Source organism: Parasteatoda tepidariorum, chromosome 1 (assembly GCF_043381705.1).
Source record: "Parasteatoda tepidariorum isolate YZ-2023 chromosome 1, CAS_Ptep_4.0, whole genome shotgun sequence".
NCBI classification, from domain to species: Eukaryota; Metazoa; Arthropoda; class Arachnida; order Araneae; family Theridiidae; genus Parasteatoda; species Parasteatoda tepidariorum.
This window is the reverse complement of record NC_092204.1, coordinates 5900319-5924838: the sequence shown is the minus strand read 5'-3', so window position 1 is coordinate 5924838 and position 24520 is coordinate 5900319. Positions and strand designations below refer to the sequence as shown.

General features: G+C 29.7%; 1 protein-coding gene across 5 annotated transcripts in view; it reads left to right on the top strand.

Moving 5' to 3' along the window:
- Nucleotides 1–17153, top strand: part of LOC107449944 (uro-adherence factor A) — a 43906-nt gene extending 26753 nt beyond the window's left edge. For all 5 annotated transcript variants that reach the window (XM_043050450.2, XM_043050451.2, XM_043050454.2 and 2 more), the window contains 8 exons: nucleotides 351–739; nucleotides 2598–2824; nucleotides 4520–4665; nucleotides 6242–6287; nucleotides 7908–8242; nucleotides 9687–9800; nucleotides 14430–14510; nucleotides 15458–17153. In XM_043050450.2, coding sequence (XP_042906384.1) covers nucleotides 351–739; nucleotides 2598–2824; nucleotides 4520–4665; nucleotides 6242–6287; nucleotides 7908–8242; nucleotides 9687–9800; nucleotides 14430–14510; nucleotides 15458–15805 — 1686 coding nt within the window. In that variant the 3' untranslated portion in view covers nucleotides 15806–17153. The remainder of the gene's footprint in view (nucleotides 1–350; nucleotides 740–2597; nucleotides 2825–4519; nucleotides 4666–6241; nucleotides 6288–7907; nucleotides 8243–9686; nucleotides 9801–14429; nucleotides 14511–15457) is intronic.
- Nucleotides 17154–24520: the final 7367 nt, after the last annotated feature.

Below are 24520 nucleotides of genomic sequence, written 5' to 3'. Positions count from 1 at the left end.
ACTTATAGCCCAAAACATGTCGCTAGTAAAATCTCTGTTATTTTATTTCTCCAATGTTGGCAAGTATGTAAATAAATACAAAATTACACTGTATTTGATTTGCTATATTTTACTTTAATTTTTTTTTTTAAATTAGGTGATCTAAATGAATGATATTTTTCAAATGAGTCATGATTTAAATTGCCATTTAAATCATGTCAACCCTGCCTGAGTCATGAGTTAAGATCAAAATAATTAGATTGTAATTAATTGGATTTTAATAATATTTACTGAGCATTAAATTTTTTACAAGCATCTATTCTTTTCGCCTTTTTAAACTAAATTATAATGTGCCTTAATACTTCACTCAGCAAATAGAGGAAATTGAAGAGATAACGCAAGAGTTTACGGACTCAGAAGATGACAAACTAAGCAGCATCAGCAAATATTCCAGTAGCCAGCAAAATATTGATGAAGTTGGTGAAACCAAACATTCTGATCTGGACTCCTTTATTAACTTAGACCACCCATCGGAAGCCCCTATTCCGTTTCCGGAATTCGGGTGCGACTTGATCGAGGAGAATTTAGATAACGGAGATAGCCCTTGCCATTTTGTTTCAACGACCTCCTGGGAAGAGAACTGGCTGTTCAGAAAGAAGAAGCGCTTACCCCTCTACAGCAATTTCAAGTACCAGCTTTTAACGTACTGCGATGAACCTCCCACAATGTTCATACCTTATCCGTCTGAATCCACTGATGTGTAAGTTAAGCTACTTTGTTGTTTCTTATTTATTTACATGGTGCATAACGTTTTTAAAAAAGTGTTTAAAGGTGCTTATTTTGGTTTTTAAAAGCCCTTAAAGGTGCTTTTTTCATTCAATGCTTTTAAAAAGTGCTTAATTTTCCATTCCCGAAAAGGAGGTTTTTTTCTTTTCCATGTCGATTTTCACCTTGTATTTATGCAAGAGCGTGCTTTTTGCATTGCCCTATTCAACGTTTTTACAATTCATTCAATCACAATCCGTTTCGGTGTACCATCTGTCCATAGCGTATGAAAGCGCAAATCATTTTACATGTTTGATGAATACTTGCGAGTCCGCATGTGCGTCTACTGAGCTGGGTTCGATGAGTTTTTTGCACTCTCATGTGCAACTCTGCTGCATTTTGCAAGATATTCTCATTTTCCAACCTCCGATATCGAACCGAAAAGTCTTTTGATCATTTTATAATTGCTAATATAATCAAAGAAGGAGTTCTTTGTCAGAAACTAGTTATTTTATTATGATCGTGTGAAGTCTTTGAAAATTATTTTGCATTTTGTTAATGTATATAGTGCTTAAAAAGTACTTAAAAGGTGCTTATTTTTTGTTAAAAGATTTGGCTACGCAACCTGATTTAATTTCAAAAATGTTCTTGTTAATAGCTGTTTTTTATTCTTCTTACTGATTTAGTTTCAAGCAGGGTTCCCAGTGGTCAGGGAGAATAACAGGAACTGTCAGGGAGTTTTATTTTAACTCCAAAAAGTCAAGGAAAGTCATGTTAAATAAAGGTTTTTACAAAAACCTGGAATGTTCCTATATCATACCTGGGAAGTAACCAGTCTTTAAATTGTCTGTAACAGAAATCAGTTATTGAGATTTGAGTTAAAGAATTCTTACATCTATTATAATTGTTTGTTGCAGAAATTTTACATTTTAGTCAAACTGAAATGTTCCCATCGTCATTTAATAATATTTTTATACCCAGAAAATCTAATATTTCACGTAACAAATACAAGAATCAAAGTTTTCTGGTGAAAATATGGTCTAAATTTTCATTGAAATTTACCTGGCATACCTGGAAAAGTCAGGGAATTTTGTTTTGCAAATTGAGTGGAGCCCTACCAAAATTTTTCTTGTTAACATGGTGCGTAGCATTTTTAAAAAATACTTAAAGGTGCTTATTTTCGGTTTTTAAAAGCCTGTAAATGTGCTTTTAAAAAGTGCTTAATATTCCCCTATGGAAAATGTGATTTTTTTCTTTAACGTGTCGATTTATGCTATGCATTATGCAAAAGTGTGGTTTTCATATTGTTCTATTCAGCATTTTCACTACTCATTCAACCACAGTCTATTTTGGTGTACCGTCAGTCCTTGGCGTGGGAAAACGCGAATCATTTTACATGTTTGATGAAATATTTACAAGTCCGTGTGTGCCTCTACTGAGCTGGGTTCGGTGAGATTATTGCACTCTCATGTGCAACTCTGCTGCGTTTTGCAAGATATTCTAAATTTCAGGCATTATTTTCCACCCTCTGAAATAGAGCCGAAAAATCTCTCAATCTTTTTATCAATATAATCATTTTATCAATTTTCATAGTCAGAAACTAGTTGTTTTATCATAATCATGTCAAATCTTTGAAAATTATTTTACGTTTTATTAATGTATATAGTGTTTAAAAATATTTTTTGAGTGCTTAAAAAGTACTTAAAAGTTTTTTGTTGAAAGATTTGGCTATGAAATCTCATAGAAAGTTAAACTCATATATGTTTAGTTTATTAATCTTTTTGTGATCTGTAGTTATGGTATTAAAACCTGACTGCAAGAGTATTTGGTTTAAATATTTTCCTTATTTCTAGAGAACCGAATGAGTCAGTGTCATCTGAACTATCTGAAACAAATTCACTTGGAACTATAGACTTTTCCAGTGACTCTGAATCTCTGGAAGTAACAGACGAAGAAAAACTAAAGTTTGAAGATAATGCTATGTCTAAGTCATATTCTCAATCATTCCAATCTAGTCCTGTATCTTTACTTTCAAGAGAAGAATCAGTCTTTCAGCCTCTTGGCTCCTGCTATTTAAATAGTTAGTATAAATTTATAGTGTTCTGTGGTTTACTTCTTAAAGTAGTTCAATACTAGGCAGGGTTGGTTTAAAATAAATGGGGGTTTTTTTGAAAATCTTTTTAAAAGTTACTTTTTTTATTATTTATGTAAATATTTTTACTTTAAATAGAACCAACTGAAAAAATATTCCATTTTCTCATAAAAATTTTCCACTTTTGAGTTTAAATACCTTTTTAATACCCCCCTTTTTTTTTAAATAAATATGAATGTATAATTTTTTAATGTTTAGATTTAGCTTTCCTGCCAAAAAAAATCTATAAAAATGAATTTATCTGAATAACATGTTCTAAGAAGGCTTAAAATCAATTCCAGCGTATGCAAATCCGACTACTTTTAAAACGGCAAACAACAAACTAAAAAAAAAAATTTTAAATTACTCTAATTAAGTACAATAAGGGCAAATTTTATTGCGAAAAAGATGTATACTATTTTTAATTCCAGAGTAGTTTTCTGGAGGGAAAAAAAAATTTTTAACAATTTATTTTTCCATGAAAATTCTATCAATGCAGCACTGAGCAACTCATAACAGTTTGAGATCAACAATTAGGAGATTTTAATGATACTGTTGCATTAAAAAATAACCAGTATTAATTAGTAAATAATCTTTCTTATCAATATTTATTTAAAATTTGCAATTGAGTTCATGATTTCTTTAATCAAATATTTTAAAATGAGATTTGAATAATTTCAAAACGAAAACACAATGAATATACATCTTAGCATATGTGTTCAAAAGTAATTTTTTAAATGAATTATTAATTAAAATAAAATGTTATTAGATCGACGATCCGAGGCTTTCAATTATTCAAACCAATTATTTTAAAAACTGTATTAGTATTCATGGAAAATGGATAGTTTTGAAAACACACAAAAAAAAATCAGCAAAAAAAAAAAAACTGAAAAATAATGGGAAATAACAAAATTATTTTTTATCAGGAAAAGTAAAAATTTCATGCCTACTACAAACTCTGACATTATTAAACCATTAATTTTTAAACTTATTTTACTATTGTAACCTATGTCAATTTTTACCTTTTTATCATTCCATCATACTATTAATATAAAATATGTACAATATATTGTCTTAACTATATCTAAATTTATGTTGTTAACAAGAAATATATATTTAATAAAACTTAATTAATACTAACATTATAAAGTGTGTATAGCTAAATACCCCTTTGGCAGAATCGCGGTGACATTGTCGCTGAACTTTACAGATATCTTGGACAAAGATTTTTCTTTTGTGAAAGTAAAAAAAAACTTACTTTTCTATTCTACAGAAATTTACAAGTAATGTTTAAATATTGGATTCAGATAATCCCTCTTTGATACGCTTAATTTGTGAAATTATGAAAGTTTATAAATATACTTTTTTTTTCCTATTATGTTTGAACTTTAATTACATTTAAATAATACATTATAAGGTGAACTATTCATAATAATTCAAATTTTTGTTCTCAGTATTCTTTTTTTTTTTCTAAAAATTTTAATTTTGAAAGTGTTGGTCTGATTTTCTTTCTTTTTCTAAAACACATGTAGCTCATTTTTTTCTACTATTTTATTGAAAAGGTGTAAAACGATTTTACTGGTGCTGATCTTTGTTAACTGTTTGAACTTGCATTTAAATTTTATATGAAACACTTCTTTCCAGGGGAGAATATTGAAAATGTTACCTTTGAAGCAGATATTGCTGAAGAAGTAGACGTAAAAAGGTCGAAAGAGCATGTATATGGGATGGAATATAAAGGACAAAATCCTATGAAAATTGAAGAGGAAGAATCTAAACATAATTTGAATGTGAGCTTTTATTAATAGATTTTGTAATGTGTTTTACAAATATTGTTGTAAATATATTATTGTTTGCGTTATTTCCTTGCTTCCATTTGGGAGTGTATAAAGTGTATGAGAAAAAAGGTCTGTGTCGGAAACTAGTTATTTTATCATGATCATGTAAAGTCTTTGAAAATTATTTTGCATTTTGTTAACGTATATAGTGCTGAAAAATGTTTGTTGAGTGCTTAAATGGTGCTTATTTTTTGTTGAAAGATATGGCTACGTACCCTGAATTAACAATACTCAAAATAAATTATACAATGTATATTCTTCTGGTTATATTTACACTATAGATGTCTATTAAGCAATAAATTATACTTGACATAAATGCAGTTTCATTGTTAGACATAACATTTTTTACATGGAAAACTTGAATTTTTTTTCTTAAAAAATGATTATCATAACTTTGATGCAAATTGGCATAAAATTGTCTTAAAATGAATATAAAACAGAATGTCACAGTCCATGATTCGGTATTATAAGGTTAACATACACTGGTTATCATAAATTAAGGAAAATTCACAAAAATCGCGATAACTCAAGAAATTACACATGGAATTTTATGAAACTTACCCACAATATACAACACATAGTAAGGTATTAAACAACATAAAAAGAAATTATCAGACATTAATAGTAGTATAGAAATTAGCACATGTNTAGTCTCCCGATGGCTCTCCATCGTAGTTCTTCAGGCAAATGATGCCTAGAGGTCATTATTACGAATTGGCTATCTCAGATTTTCAATGTCGCAATCACAGTAAAATTTGTGTGCTTTCTCTCAAACTTGGACTTTTATGCTCCAGGCAGATGACGTAAGCCGAGTGCAGCGCCACTAATTTGCATATTGCAAATTTACTCAGCTACTCTTAGTGGACAACATATGCAAATTTTGCACGGTTTGGCTTACTTTTGAAAGAGTTATCGCTATTTTTGTGATTTTTCCTTAATTTATGATAACCAGTGTATTTTGTCATTCAGTTTTATACCTTAAAGCTGTTCATATTCTTTATTTTTTTATTCCTTTTTAATCAATTTCTTAAAAAAATTTGTCAACGAGTTGTACAAGTTTGAGTTGATATTTGTATCTTCCTATAAAACTTTTAAATTCAAATTTGAGTCTTTATTTTATAATATCTATTGCATTTTCTTTCAATCCTTTTTAAGAGTATGTAATCAATATAAGCAAACCATAGATGTGTGTATGGTTGAAATTGTTTATAATTGAATAATAAGATATTATTTACCTGCAGTATAATGATTAAATTGATTTAAATATATGCAAAAAAATAAAAAGTTTTAGTTAATAAATAACTTGACCATAAACTAAACTTGGAGTAAATTACTTATGTGTTACCTTTTGTGTACAAATAAATAGTCACTTTTAAGTGTAAGTCACACAATTATTAAATATATAAGTTTTGTTGTCCAGTATCCAATATCCTCTTATCAAAAGATATTTGGATAGCTGCATTTTCTAGATATTCTCAATTTAATTTCTGTCGACTTAATAATTTTGTGTTTATATTTTTCATGTCAGATGAAATTAGAAGAAGAATTACATGAGAAAACTCCTCCACGACCTGGTAAGCTTCTTTTTATCTTCTAGTTAGTATAAAACCACAAAAATTTTTATTCGAAACTAGATCATAATGAAACGGGGAAATCAGATGACTAACTTTATATGGTTTGATTTGTATAAATGCATGTTTTAATTTATGTGCTTCCAAGATTGTAAATGTAATAATTACCAAATATTGTAAATTGTAAACATTTTTGATCATGGCACTTCATATTTACTGAAAAAAGAATTATATAATTTTTAGGAATTAAGAATACATTAAAAGATATTTATTGTTCAAAAGTTGATTAAACATTGGCATTTATGCTTTATTGGTATATTGAAAATATAATTAAACACTATTGAGATTCTTCTATTTTATATAATTGAATATATTTTATTTTTTTGTAACCGTCGTTGAACAGCTGACCCAATTTTGAGTTTACGACTGTTAATGTTCCACTCCATAGCCTTGTAATTTTTAACCCAATTCAGAAAACAAGGCAACTCCTGGATCAAGTATTGGCAGAAATTTGCCTTCGTGGAGGGCTGTTTTGATGGAACTAACCCGCATTTCCGCTGCATGGAGAGGAAGACTACAGGAACCTCCCATGGTTAGCCTGACGGCAAGGGGGCTCTAGCCCATGATCCAACTACCACTGAGCATATTTCACATTAGCACTGTGATCGGTGCGTGATAGGTGAAGCACTTCATCCTGATTGCATTGAAGCAACTACAAAAAACCCAACAAATGTCATGATTTGGGCATGTAAGTCTGGATATGGTGTGGGCCGAATTCAAGTGATTGATAGCATCCTGAATGCCAAAAAATACATTGAAACTGTCCTGAAACCAAAATTGATACCCTCATTCAGGGATCTCTTCCTCAACAACGCACCATTTATTTTTCAGCAGGATTGAGCTCCCTGCCACACAGCAAAAGTATGCAAAGCATGGTTTCAAAATAAAGGTATAGATATATTACCATGGCAAGGAAACAGCCCTGATCTCAATCCAATTGAAAATTTGTGACAACATTTGAAAATTCTTGTACGAAAAAAATGTCCATCCAATAAAAGACAACTTATTAAAGCTATAATTGATTCTTGGCACCATGTGATTACAAAAGATTAACTCCAAGCACTCGTTCACTCGATGAAAAGACGCTGTGAAGCTGTCTTAAAATATAAGGGTTATCCTACTAAGTATTGATTGTGTAAGTATCACTTTAAAAAAATGCAAATCTAAGATAGATCTTACTGTTAGTTGCATAACTTTTATTTATTGTTAAATTCTACATTAAATTACCTTCAGTTTGATATCTAAACTTTTGTATTTAAGTGAGAATTAATATATTCTACAAACACACAAAGTTGAAAAACATGAAACTTTCAAAAAATTTCCACACTTTTGGCCACCACTGTATATCACAAAAAATGAAAACCTTTTGACCATGCAATAGTTCATTATTCAAGTACTATTTAATTTTGGAGGGGTTTTTGTCCCCCAAACCCTCCCCATAACTACGCCACTGGGCGAGTGCTCTATACCCTGAGTCACCATGACTCATAATTGGATATAGTCCATTTTTTATAATTGGAGTTAATTCTTCAAATAAATAATTTTGAGTCCTCATTTCTGTAGGTACTATTGCAGAAAGAGAGCACAAGAAATGGTTGAATGCAGTTCCTTTAAAAAACAACCCGTACAGTGCTGAAAATATTTCTAAGCGATCTACACACAAGACTGGATTTCGATCATTTCAAGATTTTGAACACACTGTACCATCTGATGAATCCCCTCTTCATAAAGTGAACTGTGGCCCCAAGTCCATCAACAGTGAATTGTATGAGAGAGACTATTACATTAACAAGGAAATCCCACCTTCTGACAGACTGTTTAAACTGCAGAGCTCCATGAGACGTGTCTCTCCCGATAACTGCCTTTCTGATGAAGCTCTCAATTCATTTGAAGAAAAAGTGAGTGGTATCTCTTTATTTTTGTTTTAATACCTCCGGCGGAGGAGCAACTTCTGGGCAAATGCCGGTCAGCGTGTCTCATTTTGAAGCCAGTGGCTGCAGGTTCAAATTCCGCTCAGGGCATGAACGTTTCCCTCTCTGTGTGTTCTGTGATTTGTAATTGTGACCCACATTATGAACGGGTGTCTGTGGCGTGGGTAATGTTGCTCGCCTCAGTGACTTAGGCTCACAGGTTAATGTTAAATGAGCAACACTTCCGGCATCTTCTGAGGTGAAGAACGAAAGTTTAGTACTTGTCGTTATAAAAATAAAAACTTTTTTGGCCAAATGGTTCAAAGTTTATGTACCAGGATTCAAATTTTCTGATCTAAGAAATATTTATTGTTATGATAATGATTTTTTTTAAAAAATATATAGCAATATATAGCATGTGTAAAAACTTTTAAGAAAGCTTAACTTATCATGAGTATTTAAATGCAAAGGAAGAACTTTTACAAAATGTCTCGTAAAAGTAAACTAAAGACACTTTATAATTTGTTTAAATGTTAAATATGAGGTTAAATTATTATATTTGTTAAATGTAAGGTTATGTTTGTTAAATGTAAATTACGTTCTAAAAATTACGGCCAATCCATAAGTTTTTCGGCTGTCCAGCAGCTTCATTGGAAAATTGCCTTTTAAAAAATTACGAAATTTGGAGCAATAGAGCAACTTTAGTTCCTTTATCTTTTTTTCTGCAATGAAAAAATGTAGATGTAGAGTTAAATTTGGGTAGTAAGAAATGTAGATTGAGACAAAATAAAAGAGCGAGTTTTTTAAATCACTCTAACAGCTGCTAAAAGTTGCCTTTGGTGATAATACTAACTAATTTTATTGCTTGTATTGCCTGCTTTATTTTTCCGGGTGCATAATGTTTTTAAAAAGTGTTTAAAGGTTCTTATTTTTGATTTCAGTTTTTTAAAAACCCTTAAAGGTGCATTTTTTATTCGGGGTATGTGAAAAGCATTTAATTTTCTATCTTTTAAAAAGTATTTTTTCTTTGCCGTGTCAGTTGTCTTTCTAAATGACAAAAAATGCAAGATTTCCACAATTTTTGCTCTGCAATAGAAAAAACTAGTTGTTTTATCAAAATTATTAAAAGTTTTTGAGTTTTATTGATTTTATGTTCATAAATTAAGAACTTTAAACAATAGAAACAAATAATCTTTGTTACATGTTTCTTTAAGGCAGTATGTAGAAACTCTACAGACATTTGAGAAAGCAAACAGTTTTTTAAAAAAAATGATGATTCTTTATCTAACTCTGAATGGTTTTTCAGCAACCTCAAATGTCCTTATCTAGTATAGCAAAATTTCAATTTAGTACTATTCCATCCTTAATTACAGATTTTTATGTAGAAAATTCTGGTATAAATATTCGCTGAAGAGGCAATCGTTCTTTGCAGGTCTATGTAAGGTCTGGAAAAGTGTTTACATTGGAGAATCGTATCAGGAGACTTGAGCGAGAAATTAAAGACACTTCAATCGACACACCGAGGGAGGCCAATCGGGAGAATGAAGTAATTTCCAGCTTTTTTTTTTAACGCAGATCTTCAAACCTTCTTACTGTGACTCTTCTCTTTGATGAGCAGTTTGAAGGAAAATAATATGTTGCTTTTATTTCCAACCAGCTGTGTTAGGAGGACAGGACACTTTATTTACTGATCATCCTAGTAATGCCAATGCTAATAAAGGTTAACCCTACTGCTCTCCTAGGCAAAGAAAAAATTAACCATATATATATATATATATATCATAATAAATAAATACAGTCAAACCTCGCTAACTCAAACCTCTATTTCACGAATTTTTCGATATCTCGAAGAAGAAAAAATTCCCCTCAAATTTCCTATACACTGTTTCAAAAAACCTTGATTTCACGAATTTTTTTTTTCTAATCCCTCGATAACTTGAACTTTTTTCCATAAATCGTGTAAAAAAAAATTTCTAAAATTAAAAAAATATTCAAAAAAAATTTTTTTTTAAGAATGGCTGACAAGGCATGGAATGGTGTGTCTTTCTCTACGATAATGAATGGCTTCAAGAAGTCTAGCTTCATTAAAGATCACGAAAGTGGTCAAACAATCAATATCATTAATTCTGCTGAAAACTACACCGAAAATGATTGGAACAGATTGACCGGACTCATGAAGCTTGATGACATGGTTTTTCATGAGTTTGTAAACGTAGATAATGCAGTAACAGTGTGTGGTCAGTGGGATCATCACTCAAACGAAAGCTTCTTGTGAACTATCAGAAGAAGAAGATGAGGAAAGCGAAGATTTACCTCCCAATGTTACTAACAAACAAGCACTTTCTGCAATGGACACTGTAAGGAGATTTACTGAGAGGCAGATATGTCAGAGGAGATATTTAAAGCTATAGTTCACTTAGAAAGTGTTATAGACAAACTTTCTTACACATCTCTAAAGCAAACAACAATTGAAACTTTTTTTAGATGAAAGTGTAAAAAGTGTTTTTAAAATAAATATGGAATAGTACATAAGGTATGTAAAGAGCATTTTTCTTTATTCTACCATCGATAACATGCGATTTTCGATAATTCGAATTTTCGATATCTCGAATTTTTTCTCATCTCCCTTCAAGTTCGAGATATCGAGGTTTGACTGTACAAAAAGAAAAAAACGAAGAAAATTAAGAAAAACAATAAGTTTCATTTACTGCTCATAAGCCGCAAGTAAATAGAACCCATAAAATAAGTTTCCATCTTTTCTCTGCATTTTGCTATGAAGACCATTGTTACGCAATCCCATTGTAATAGATTCTTGTCCCATTGTTACCCATTGTAATAGATTCTTGTTACCCAAGTCAAGATTCTTGATGGTTCCATCAAACAATTTTGATGGTTTATGTTGGTTTCAGTGCGACTTATGATGGTCCAACATCATTTGATGGTCACCAACCATCATCCAACTTTTCCCATTATGTGTTCATGGTTATTGATCTGCCAACAAACTTCCTTCATTCCCTGATAGAAGATGGTTCTTTAAAAATATGATGGTTAACCATCAAGAGAAGTTAGACTTTCATGAACCAAGAATCTCTGATGGTTCCAACTGTACATTTCCATGATGGTTTAATGGGAATTCTTGTTGGTTCTCAGGAATATACCATCAAAACAATTTGGCGTTTTTTATGTTGGACCATCATAAATCATTCTGAATTCCTACATTGGGGTGATGGTGGTTCATGATCGTTCCAACATTTGCTTTCTAAGACACTATCATGAAAATTTCTGATGGTTCAACATGAACAAACCATCAATACAAGTTACTATTCTTATGTTAGACCATTATAAATCAGTCCGAATTCGTACATTGAGGTGATGGTTACATATGTTGGTTACAATTAAGAAATATAATGGTTCATGATGGAATTATTGATGGTTACCAACAAGATCATGTTGGTCCATTAATAGAAAACCATCAAAAATTTTTACTTGGGTATGTGGCTGAGTGGTAGCTCTCTTGTGCCACAGGTCCTTGGTTCGATCATCAGACTAGAGCAGGTTGACTCAGCCTGTCATCCCTTTAGTGGGTTGAGAAAATGAGTACCAAGTATGCATGGGAACTAAGCGCTGGGGGTTCCGCTTACCACCCGACCAGAAGATTTGCTCTTGCCTGGAGCTCGAGGTCAAAAAAACTGGGGTGGGCAAAGTAGACCTTAGCTCTCTATGGGCTGTAGCACCACTGAGTTTAGTTATATATATAAACCAGGGTTCCTGTGTTTATTAAAAGTCCTTAAAAACTGCTTAATTTTTATTTTGGAAAATGAGGCCTCTTAAAAGTACTGAATTTTGGTACAAGTTTTTTAAAAGTCCTTAATTTTTCAAAATCACTATGTTGATAGGAACAGTATTTTGAAACAAAAAGCCGTTCTTTTATCACTTAGACCAGGGATGGGCAAACTTTTTTGGTCAAGGGCAAAAGAAACAAGGAAAAACAGTTTGGTGGGCCAAGTAAAAACTTCTAAAATAGAAAAACGATATGCAAGTTTTAATTTAAATATTTAATGAGATGAATGAAATTGCGATTTCATTTTTAAAAGTTCTTTATATTGAGATTCCAAGTGAGATGTACATATTTTAATGCTCAAGGCTAAATGATTGCCTGTTAGTCTACTTCTGAAATGATTTTTTCCAAGGTTTATAGTTCAAACACTTGTTCACATATATAAGATGAAGCAAACATAGCACTGATTTTCTGGGCATGAAATAATAAATTTGGTAAACTAGCTTTTGGTAATGATTTGTAAAACACTAACTTCGGCATATTTAGAAACAACTGCTTCGGATGACGCCAATCTACCGCTATTCTATAAAGAACTTTTGATTTCAACATTTTACCAATTGAAGCTGCCTATTTCCATCAATTTATGTTTTGTAGAACAAAAATAGAGAAAGTAAAAAGGTCATCAATACTTTGTTAAAAAAGAAAGAACAAAAGTAGACAAGAAAAGGGATGTATATTGTTTATATTCGTCACAGATCGGCAAGTTAAAATTCTTTCCGCTGGTCGGATAAAACCTTCCGGCGGACTACAGTTTGCCCGCGGGCCACAGTTTGCCCATCTCTGACTTAGACCATGCATCAAGAATAGAGCATTTTAGAAAGACAAGAAGGGGTGTGTTCGAGGAGGCAAGAGGAATAAAGCATGTCCTTTCATTAATATATTTGTTCTTTCTTTAATATATTCTGCCTTCTGAATGATACTCTATGAGGAGAGTGAAGCATTCAGAGAGAAAAGAATAGATTGTGCACACGGGGGATACTGGACATAGAAGAGATAGTGTTTTTTTTTATTTAATTGTTTATTTATTTATTTTTATTTATTTTTTTTTGAGTGGGGGGTTCTTAGTGGAAGACCCATATTGACCTACAAAGTCAACAGAATAAATGAAATTCAGTACTACTGGTAATGCATCTGCTTATAGGAACAAAGTAAAACCCTAAGAAAAAAAATATCAGAGAATTTAGAATCCATAGCAAAAACTATTTCCAAAAATCTTGAAGAATTAAATAAATTTGTATAATATTTCAATGTGTAATAAGTAACTGTAAATTTATAGAAAGCAGTAACATTTTTTAAAATTTATAATAATACTAAAAATTAAACAAGTCTGTAATAAACAGAGTTTGAAGAATCCCAGCCCACCTAGAATCAATAACATTGATTTAAGTAATATGAATCTTTTTTATCATAGTATTTTTTAATTCCATCTGCAAATACAGCCATTGTGCAATTGTCCATCATGCATTAGTCTCACGTTAATTTGAATTAGGAACTTTTGTTAAATGTTTTTAGTTATTATTATTTTCAACTAAAATTTTTCTAGCTGGATCTTTTCTGCGTCACTATTTATTTTTTAAGCTATTTATAATGAGTGATTTATGAGGTTACTTACCTCTTCATGAATGGGCATATACTTTAATCAAGAGGACTAAGCTGTTATTCTCCCCAGTTCCTGATCAGGAGGTGTACTCTTGGTGTAGGCATGACAATATTTTCACCTACCCTTACACTATCATGCTCTTTTCGTATATTTTTTGGGTACTTGTCCATTAGCCGTGAGCAAGTGAAAAATCGCCAAATAATGTAGAATTCCAGAAAATGTCTTACAATCATCTGGGGAATGTAAGTTTTGAGACACGTGATCTGTTTTCTGAATTCATTCAAAACAAAGCACGTTTTCCTTTCTTTTTTCCATCTTAATTTTTGTTTTAAAAAAATTATGAAAATTTGGAATTTAGCCAGAATTGAAAATGGATCCATTGGAGCAAATTCTCAAGGTCATTGTATTCTGGAAAAACCAATTATTATAAGCATTCTTTTTGGGTAAAACTATTTTGTTCACCATTCATTAATATTGTTTATATTTGAACGTTTTCTACTTTTATTCCCCTGACTGTTTTGTCATTCCCTTGGCTTGGTGACTTGGCTTGCGTTTGGCGGCAGTTGCGCCCGGCTAACTGAAAAACTTTTTTTGTTTTATTATGTAAGCTACTTTAACTAGTTAAATACTTTCATATCATCCTCAATGATGATTGGCTAACTTCCATATCATGTTAGAACTCATCAGAGCATTTGAGTGATGCATTTTTACTTAACTTGCTTAACTTTTTGTTTTAGGAAATCTTCCATAAAAAAGTAGTTTTAGGATCCAGTAAACAAGAAGTTGAAAAACTGAAAAGAAGTAGACCATGCCAGAAGGTAGTGATTCTCCCAACTGATTTTTTTTTCCATATAAGTTTTTTCTATTTTTAATTATATCTATGATCAATTTAACAGCAATTAAAATTTTATCTTACTCTTATATAGGATTAGCTGTAGTTAAAGGCATAAAAATTTCATCAAAATAAGTTTTGAAATATACAAATTGTTTATATGATCATTAATTATTTTAAATTCTCTTGTTTTATATGAACTCAAACAACATTCCGTAGAAATTGGGTGTTATCAACAAATAATTTTGATAAAATCGAAGATTAAGTTGCGTCCAAATGTTCTTTGTCAAAATATGAAATCAAGAAAAAGCTTCAGCATGCTTTTTTGTGATCATTTTTATTTGTAAAAAAATTTTAAAATTTTTTCTAAACATCTTTAAATAATTAATAAACACAAAAACTAATAAAAGTTTTTGAAATGAAAAATTATTAACCGTATTTGTTATTGTGAAATCAAGAAAATCAGCTTAATCAGTTAGGGGATCTGTTTGGGGCTGTGAAAAATATTGATTTAATATTAAATTCAAAATCAACTGTTCACCCAAATGTAACAATTCTAAGAATCTGTGAGCCTCCAAGGGTTGCCACAGGCGACTATTTGCAACTATTTTTGACCTGAGGCGACTATGGCAACTTTCTTTGCCAGAAAAGGTTAAAAAGGCACCTATTTTCAGGCGAAGGGGACTATTCTAGATTTTTCTGTGCTCCTGTTTGAATAATCATTTTTCACAATATATGTATTTGCTAAATCAATTATTAATTAAACTGAAATTGTTGGCAAGTACATAATAAGATAAAAAAAATATTTCAATTTATTCATAATTAGGTAAGGTTAGCTATCTTAAAAAATCGAAATGGCAAAGTGTGTCTAGATCTTATTTGCTGTAAATAATTCTTTTCATTTCGCCAGTAAAAATTGCCTTTTTCTTACAGGTTCATAGTTTGACAGCTCGAAGTTTGTCAAGGGAGTTCCGCGATCTTGCCAAACTGAATTTTCCTAAGCCAATGAATAGAACTATTCCAGTGTCTTCCCTGGACGCGGAGAGAGAAACTTTATGCAGCCCCGAATCAGCTCAAGGCTCCACCCAAGGGGACAATGGACATGGCTACACGTCAGATGAAAGTAACACCAGTTCTACCTCAGTCAATAAGATAAAAGTTGGTCGCCATATCTCGAGGTCTATATTGGAAAGAGCCACTTATTGGGAACGGCGTGCAGAGCAGGGACTTTTGAGTGACGCTTCTGTGGGTGAAGAATTTCCAGGTGTCGATGTAGATTAATTCAATTATTTAATTGTTAATACTATTATCTTGTCTTTTTTAGAGAAATGGGGCTGCAGGGGTGCCAACTCATTAAGATTTTAAATTTACATCTTCATATTATGATTTTCGAAAATTTTGAATTTTTGAAGATTATGCTTTAATGACGGCAAAATTTATTTTTAAGATTTATTTATCAAGAATCGAATTTCAAAGGAGAAATGGAATTTTTAAACTAAACTTTTAAATTTCTTGATAGGTTTTTTTTATTATTTTATAAAAAAATATATATGTCATTTGAAAAGATGGCATCCCTGTCAATATTGCGCTCATGATCTATTTTTTTTTTTTTTTTTGTCTATACGTATTGACTGTAATCTTTATGGTCATGCTATACTGTCATTCAAACAAGTTAAAATTATTGCTTCAGGCATTATAGTAATAAGTTTTAGCTTAAAAGGTATTGTTTTTCCTTAATCACTTTAAGGTTTAGGTTCAGATTATTTGCATTTCTGAAACTAGAACTGAAAAAATTCTTTTTAATATTAAAACTAATCTCATTTTGGTGTGTGCGAAATGACTACATACGTGTAAACTGTTAACTCAAAAGGCAGCTAATAACACTCGGGTTTCTTTTTTTTTTTTTCTTTTAAGTCAACAGATTATTTTTTTCAATGTATTAGAATTGATCTTGTGCCAGTATTAGTGCTAATTTTTAGAACAGCTAATTATATCCTTTTTTATACAGTAAATTTCTTTAGGTAGTAACCTATTTTGCAATGTGTGAAAACTTAGTTTTATTTAAAAATAAAATTTTTAAATATCTAGAAAAGTATTAATTGCTTGTAATGCTAACTTCCATTGCTGCTAATTTATCATAATTTTTTAAATAATAACTTTTTTCATACATAATTTTAGAATTCTTACATGCTATTTTTATTATAAAAGTAATTTATGTATAAAACTTTTTTTAGAACTCCAATTTGCGCACAAATGTATTAAGTTAAAAAAAAAATAATACTTTAGGGAGGAAATGTTATTGATGCTAATAAAGGGTTGTGTGTAGAGTTCTTATTTTGACTTGTTTTAATTGAAGTAGAGCATGAGTTTAGAATAATTTAAGTCACTTGTTATAATAATGCACTTACTGTGTGTAAAAAAAAAATTTATTTTTTGAACTCATTTTTTTCATGAAGTACATTGTTTTCGTATTGTTAATTTACTGCATGCAGTCAAATCTTGATATTGCAAAAAAAAAAAAAAAAATTCATACTACAAAGGAAATATTTATTATCTTTTGCTATTCTCACGATGTAGAAAAAAATCTTTGGGAATCAATTTTAACAGATTTTAAAATTATTAAAACCATCTATTTTAAATCAATAATAAAATGTTTATGACAAATTAAACATTACTTTTCAGGCATGAGTGAGTATATTTATTTACTTAGACTCCAAAAGTAAAAATGTTATGGGATAAAATGTTTTGACTGCTATTCATCTTATAATTGACTCAATATTTATGGAAATAGATACTAGCAGTTTTGTGATCAGGCAGTGGTGTAGTTTTGGGGGGGATTTAGGGGCAAAACCTCCTCTGAAATTAAATATGGCTTGATTAATGAACTAATGTACAGTAAGTAGGATGTAGATATAAAAAAAGTTTCATTATTCATTTTATGTAATACAAACGTCTAGAATATATATATATGTAAGTTCATTTGAATTCGTTACTTGCTTTATAGATTTCGTTTTATGTTTTGTTCTGTTTTTCTTTGCATCTTATTTTCTTTTTTATGTGATATTTATTACTTACTGTGTTCTATTCTATTTTGTTCCAAAAAAAAATGTTTTTGAGGGCTCCTCACTCTATCGTATTGCTATATTTTGCTTTTTCTATATTGATACAATATTAGAATGCACTCCTTTTTGCTGAGATAATCGTGTGAGCTGATGAAAAGGTTATATCTTTTTTGTTTTCTCTACATTGTGAACTTATGTATATATACATTAAAACTACGCTACTGTGATCGGGTGTTATCCATCTTTGGGGACATCCTATATCAAGTGGCCACCCAAGCCTTCCTAAGAATAAGCCACATTCCGGAAAAAAATTCACTGACAGAACTGCAGTCAGGTTATATAGGTAGACACATTCTTTTGGGGGAAAAAGAGGTTTGGAACAAAAACTATTTACGAATTATCGCGATACATATTAAGGTTTGACTGTATTTACAAATTATCATTGATTCCTCTAATGATAAGTTATTGAATTTACGGATGCACTACATTATTAAGAGTAAATTGTAAATTTTAATTTTAAAAAAATATCTAATTTTATTTTTAAAATCAATGCTTAACACAATGTTTTTCTTTTGATATCTGGTTTGGTTCCTGAATTTATTAATGGTTGATAAATTAATCAAACTATAGTTCCTTTTTCGAATCATAAATTCAATTGCCTTGTGAAAGTTTTGGCAGGATAACCTGCGTCAGTTGATTCCTTCTTGGTGGTTGGCTAACAGGTGAAAAAGATTCATTTTAACTGATTGAACTTACGTTCTTTTTTTTTTGTTGCTTAAAGTTGTTTTTGTTTTCATAAATAAAGCAAGAAGTATTCTATGGTCAATATGAGACTAAGGTATTAAACATATTGTATTGTAGCAGTATTATGAAGCAGATAGTATTATATTTACTCTTGTCTGTCAGCATTTGAAATTATATATTTCTGACTTAAATACCTCTAAAACATGCTGGCAAAACTTGACAAATAATAAGATTCATTTTAACTAATTCAACTTATGTTCTTTTTGCTTAAAGTCATTTTTGTTTTCATGAATAAAGCAAGAAGTATTACATGGTCAATATGAGACTAAGGCATTTAACATTTTGTATTGTTGCAGTATTATGAAGCAAATAGTATTATATTTACTCTTGTCTGTCAACATTTAAAAGTGTATATTTCTGACATAAATACCCCTAAAACATACTGGCAAAACTTGACGGATAAAATGTGTGCATTTTATTTGCTATTGTAAACATATTGCAGCCTCAGACAGCATATTGCAAGTTGTAAACATATTGCAGTGGATGTTTGTGAAGGCCACTTTCATCTACTACACAATTACATACTTTAAGAAAGATGTTGTTGAGGAAGAAAAGAAAAATACCAGTTTTCTTACTTACTTTCTTCCCTGTCATGGTTTGATATGTTATCAGATAATTTGGTGTTCGTTTTGCAAAAGAAAAAAAGAAAGGTAAATTTTTCACCTTAGTTCTATCAGGAGAAAAATTTACCTTTTTTTTTCTTTTGCAAAATGAACCCCAAATTATCTGGCATGTTGTTAGAATTCGAATTTTGTGGCATGCTGGTCAACCTCACATGTTTCTGATACGAGGTATATGTGGTTCACTTTTTTTCCCATTTGTGTAGATGTGGTTTTTTGTTTTTATATAGAAATTTTCTATACAGTTAAAAAATGCTTTACTTAGCATTTTCAAATTCGTTTTTTGGTTACATTTGACTATTAATATTTAATTAAGTGATTAAACAAAAATCTAAGAACCTGAAACAACAAATGAAATTATATGCAGTATAGAACGTTAACAGTGATGAAATATTTATTTCAACAAAAATTTTAAATACATAGCTTTTATTTATGAGAAATGAATATTTAAAAATTAGAATTGGTTGTTAAACTAAAAAATTTTTATTTGGAGCCTTAATCTTTACTGCAGGTTTGAGGAATTGCATACAAATCTTGTTTTTATTGGCATCCTTTTAATGTTGATCTGAATGAAGAGTATTTCATTTTCTTATTGTAAGATTTTTTTATTGTGATTTGACTTTTATTGTTTTATATATTTAATGTATGTCTTGAATTTTTGTTGTCATATGAAATAGTTCTGTATATTGAAACAGAAACTATACTCTAATGGATCTAGTAGACCATTTACTATTTTCAAATCCATAAATTATAAATTTTTACTTATAAAAAAACTTTGTCAATTTGCCTCTGATATAGTTCTGAAACATACTTGTACAGCAACTAAAGTCTTGCTTTGTGACAAATATATGAAACGCATTGTGGATTGCTTTCCTCCGTTCTTTGCAAGCATCATGGAAAATCACCTTTTTCAGTTTAATGTTTAAAACTAGATAACAGTAAAATTAAATTATTTTTTTTAATGTGATCTTGAATGCTGTAAAGAATTCAATATTTTTACTTCAAATGTTTGCTGATAAACTACCAAGTTTTATTGTATTGCTGTTTGCAATATTTTTGCATTTTTCTTTTCTACTTTTTAATATTTTAAAATACCAGAAAAAAAATATTAATGTCATCTTTACTTCCTAAACAAGCTGATCTGAAGTTAGGCGGGCGTCTCCAAAAATCATGGTTCTGCTCAGTGACACGTTAGTGCCTTTAACCCTTGTGCCATGTCAACTTTAAATAAGAAAGATTTTACTCTATAAATTAATATTTTCATCAATTCTTTTCTAGTATTGACAGGGTTGCCACAGGCGACTAAAATGCAACTATTTTTTGGCATGTTGCGACTATGGCATTTTTTTTTACCTGAAAAGGCTAAAAAAGCAACTATTTTTAGGAAATGCAGCATGAATTGCGTTGATAACCCCCGAGAGCTTCTGGACACAGTGAATTTTATTAAAAAATAAAAATTGATGAAATTTTTTAATTGCAAATTTGGGTCATCACATTTTAATTCGTTCAATTTGCACAGATTACATTGTAAGTAAATTTCGTTCCTTGATCGTCTTTTCAATGGTTATTGCTACCAAACTCCACATGGTTTTTTAAAAAACACAATTTTTAATACAATATTACAATGTGTGAATTTTGAATTTGAGTAATCACTATTCACAATATATATATATATATTTGCTAAATTAATTATTGATAAGAGGGAAAAATTTTTAGGAAAAGTATTTTTTTTTTTGCAAATATACTATGTTTTTTTTTATATAGTAATCTAGTGCTAGAACGCTAGCATTTATATAAAAATTATCATATTTGCCATCCACTTGACTAAATGGATCATGGTATATCCCAATTAAGTCATTTAATAAATTTTAGTCATATTTTTTAAAAATATTTGTTCTTATTTTGACAACTTTTTTCATGCTTTGAGCTACTAAAAGCAACTATTTTGTTAATTTTTTTTCTGTGGCAACCCTGTATTGAGCTACCTGCAAGCACATTTGATAGCTGCAAATTTAAGCACTGTATATATTAGAACATTATTAGATTTGGAAATTGTAATGTACGACCAATATAGTGAAGCATCCCTGCAACCTCCAGGTTCTTGGAGGTTAAGGTTTTGCAATTTTATAATCAAAAGCATTATAGTGCCTTTACACCCAAGACAAGCCATCAATCTGAATCTGGGTAGACTTCAATTCGCGGTCGGGAATCGAACCCCATAATATTTCGGTGCCTTAAACCATTGTTTCTTTATTGTTACTATAAAATGTCGAAATTTTTATCGACGATTGAATTGCTGTTTTATTTCCTTTCAATAGATTATATCCCATTGTGTTCATTGATATAAATTGTTAAAGAAACTTTACTTTTAAACTTAAAAAATAACTTTAATTCACTTGTAAAATTTAATGTATTTTAATGATCTAAAGCAATTAATTTTCATAAAGTATGAGCCTCTTACCTTTTAATGAAAATATCTTTTATTCATAATTTGTTATTGTCTTTCATAGTGATTGTTAAAAAGCCTCATGTGGTCCTGTAGACCAACAAGTTGTAGATTTGAAACGCCGGTGAGTCGTAAAAAAAAAAAGGTGGAATAATTAAAAATTACGATTTATGTCAAAGCTTGCTCTGTGAATCACTGTAAAATTTGAATTCCCATAATTTCTTTTGGCAGCTCTGCACACAAAGGTGGCAAGCATTCCTATTCTTATGTGTTTGTGTTCTTTATTTATTTTACTATCTTTGTCATTGAGATATAAATTACTTAAATCTTATTTCTGTTTATTTTCCTACTCTTGAATTTACTTTTTATAAGTTTGCATTTATAATTTTCTTCTCTTTCTTTGTGTTTGGTTTTTATGTATTTTAGTTATTTTACTTTTAAACTCAAAGGACAGATATTTAACGAAATAATTACTTAGAAACTATGATATTCAAGTTTCCAGTTTTCGATTTTAGTCAATGTTAGCTCTAATGAACTGTGCTTTGTTAAATGGGAGTTTGTGTAATATTAGTTTAAATGTATTACGTATTTACATGTTGCCAAAAGTAAAAGAACTAAGTCATAATTTTAAAAAAAAAACTATGTTTGATTCATTCTTATTTGTTTATAAAATTATATTATATATAACTCTCCATTGCAAGACCCTTATTAAATCCAATTTTCTGTACTAAAGCACACCATTTTTTTTAATAATGTGTTTCAATACAGAGGGAAAATAAGTAATCAAAACTCTAGATAAGAATTCTTTTTAAAAATATCTCATTATAAAAGGATATATTTTTAAAAAATTGAATTATTTTAACTGATGGTTTAAAAAGTGCTTTTACTCATAATGAATTCTATAATGTTAAATCAATTCTATAGAGATTGTTACTGTCATTTGTAAATAGTTTTAAGAGAAGTTGTTAAATTATAAGTAAACACTGTTATAAATTATGTTACATTTGAAATTGCATTTTGATATAAACGTATTTATTGTTTTTATTTTGTATGGAAATTATTGCATTGAACATCACTTGTGTAAAGTTTGATTGTTTTGGACTGAAATAAAACTATATTTTAATACGGAAAGTGTTTACTTTACAACCACCAACTCTGAATGCTTGTACAAGTAAGTCAGTTTGAGCAATAAAAACTGATTCTGCCATGTTAGAAAGTAGTAATTACAGTTTTGGAAAAACATGTGGTTCGAATTTTAAAATGCTTTTAATAGTGAAAATAATTATCTCCAGGGTTCCCACGGTCCTTAAAAACTGCTTAATTTTTATTTTGGAAAATAAGGACCCTTAAAAGTACTTAATTTTGGTACAAGGTTTTTAAAAGTTCTTCATTTTTCAGCATCACTATATTATAGTTTTAATTTCATTATTTACTCTTTTTTTTTCAATATATATGAAAAAAAAATTTCAAATCTTAATTTCTGCACTTAATTTTACTATTCAATTTCGATGAAATCATTAAAAATTTAATACAGATTAGTTTCATAGATGACGTTAACTTTTAACAATCTGAAAATGTTTTTTAAAAAAAACTCGACCCGGGTTTGCAGAAGTTGCCTGGTACTTCATTGGCGAGCCTTGTTAATTAATACAGTAATATGAGTGCTTACATTATAATAAAATTGTTTTTTATTATTGATTGAATTTTTTAGAAAGGTAAATAATTGGCACTGTCACTGGTGACATGTATATTCGATGATAAACAGTCATACTATATTTAAAGTCCTTAATTTTTCAAAAAAGTATTTAATTTTTTCAAAAAAGAAGTCCTTAAAAGTGCTTAATTTTTGCTTTTTTAAAAGAGTGGGAACCTGGAATTTTCATCATAAGGATATATTTATACTAATTCAAAAAAGGACAAGACAGTTGGTCATCTTCTGAAATATTCCGTACACTTAAATTTTTTAGCTATAGTTTATGCTTTTGGTATTCATCTTTAATGATTTTGAAGTTGCAATAATGATGAATTAGTTCTTAACTGTAACATTGATCATATTTATTTGATTGTGCATATAAGTCTATTTCTGTTACAGATAAACTTGAAAAGGGAGATAAAAATTTGAAGCATCAAAAATTAGCAGTAGAATAAATATAAAAAAATTTTAAAACTTTTTGCTCGATTCAAAAAAGAAATCCAGAAATCTATTTTTTATTAAAATAAACATTTTTTACACAAGATTATTATTTAAAATAAGATTTCACAGTTGTTTACTGAAGAAAAGTGACTTTTACATATTAGTAACCACAGAAAATTCTTCTTTATTGATGAATATTTTAGAATTCTTAACAATGAGGCTTAAAAACTACAATTCTTTTCCATTTTTTTTTTCTACTTTATTAATTGTTTACGCTTCGCTTCATTAATATGAGTATTCAATTTTCTTCTGTTAAATATTTGTTATTGTTTTAATTAAAATTATCTCAACCTTTTGCTTGAGTTATGCTACAAAGTTTCGAACTATTACGGTTTTTCAAGATTAAGGTTGAGTAATAAATAATTACGGTTTTTGAGAATTTCTGTTATCAGATTTAAGTTTTTCTTCCTTGACTATTGACAGTTATGAAATTTCGTAGTTTGCAACTGATCTACGATAATTTTTTCTTCTACTTAAGCAAGTTTTAAAAAAAAAAAATTTTTAAAAAATGATTTGTTGGAAACAAGGAATAAAGTAAGTAAAAAAATCTTTTCCCCTCTTCCCAACAAACTATTTTGAAACGTAATCTTCTCTCCTTATAAATAAGCAAACGAATATAAACTGAAATATGAAATACTGTGAGCTATTTAAACAATGACTTTGAGCTATTAAAAAGCAAAATGGTCAAAATCAAAGTCTTGGACAATTACTCCAAGTGATCCATTTAATTTTATAATGAAGTAAAAAATTTCAGTGTTTTATAATTTAGTACCTATATCTAACAGTTGCTTTTTTTTCAATTCCTACTATTAGTTGACACTCTCCCTGTATATCTTGTTCAAATTTTCAATTGTTAATAAAATACTTTTT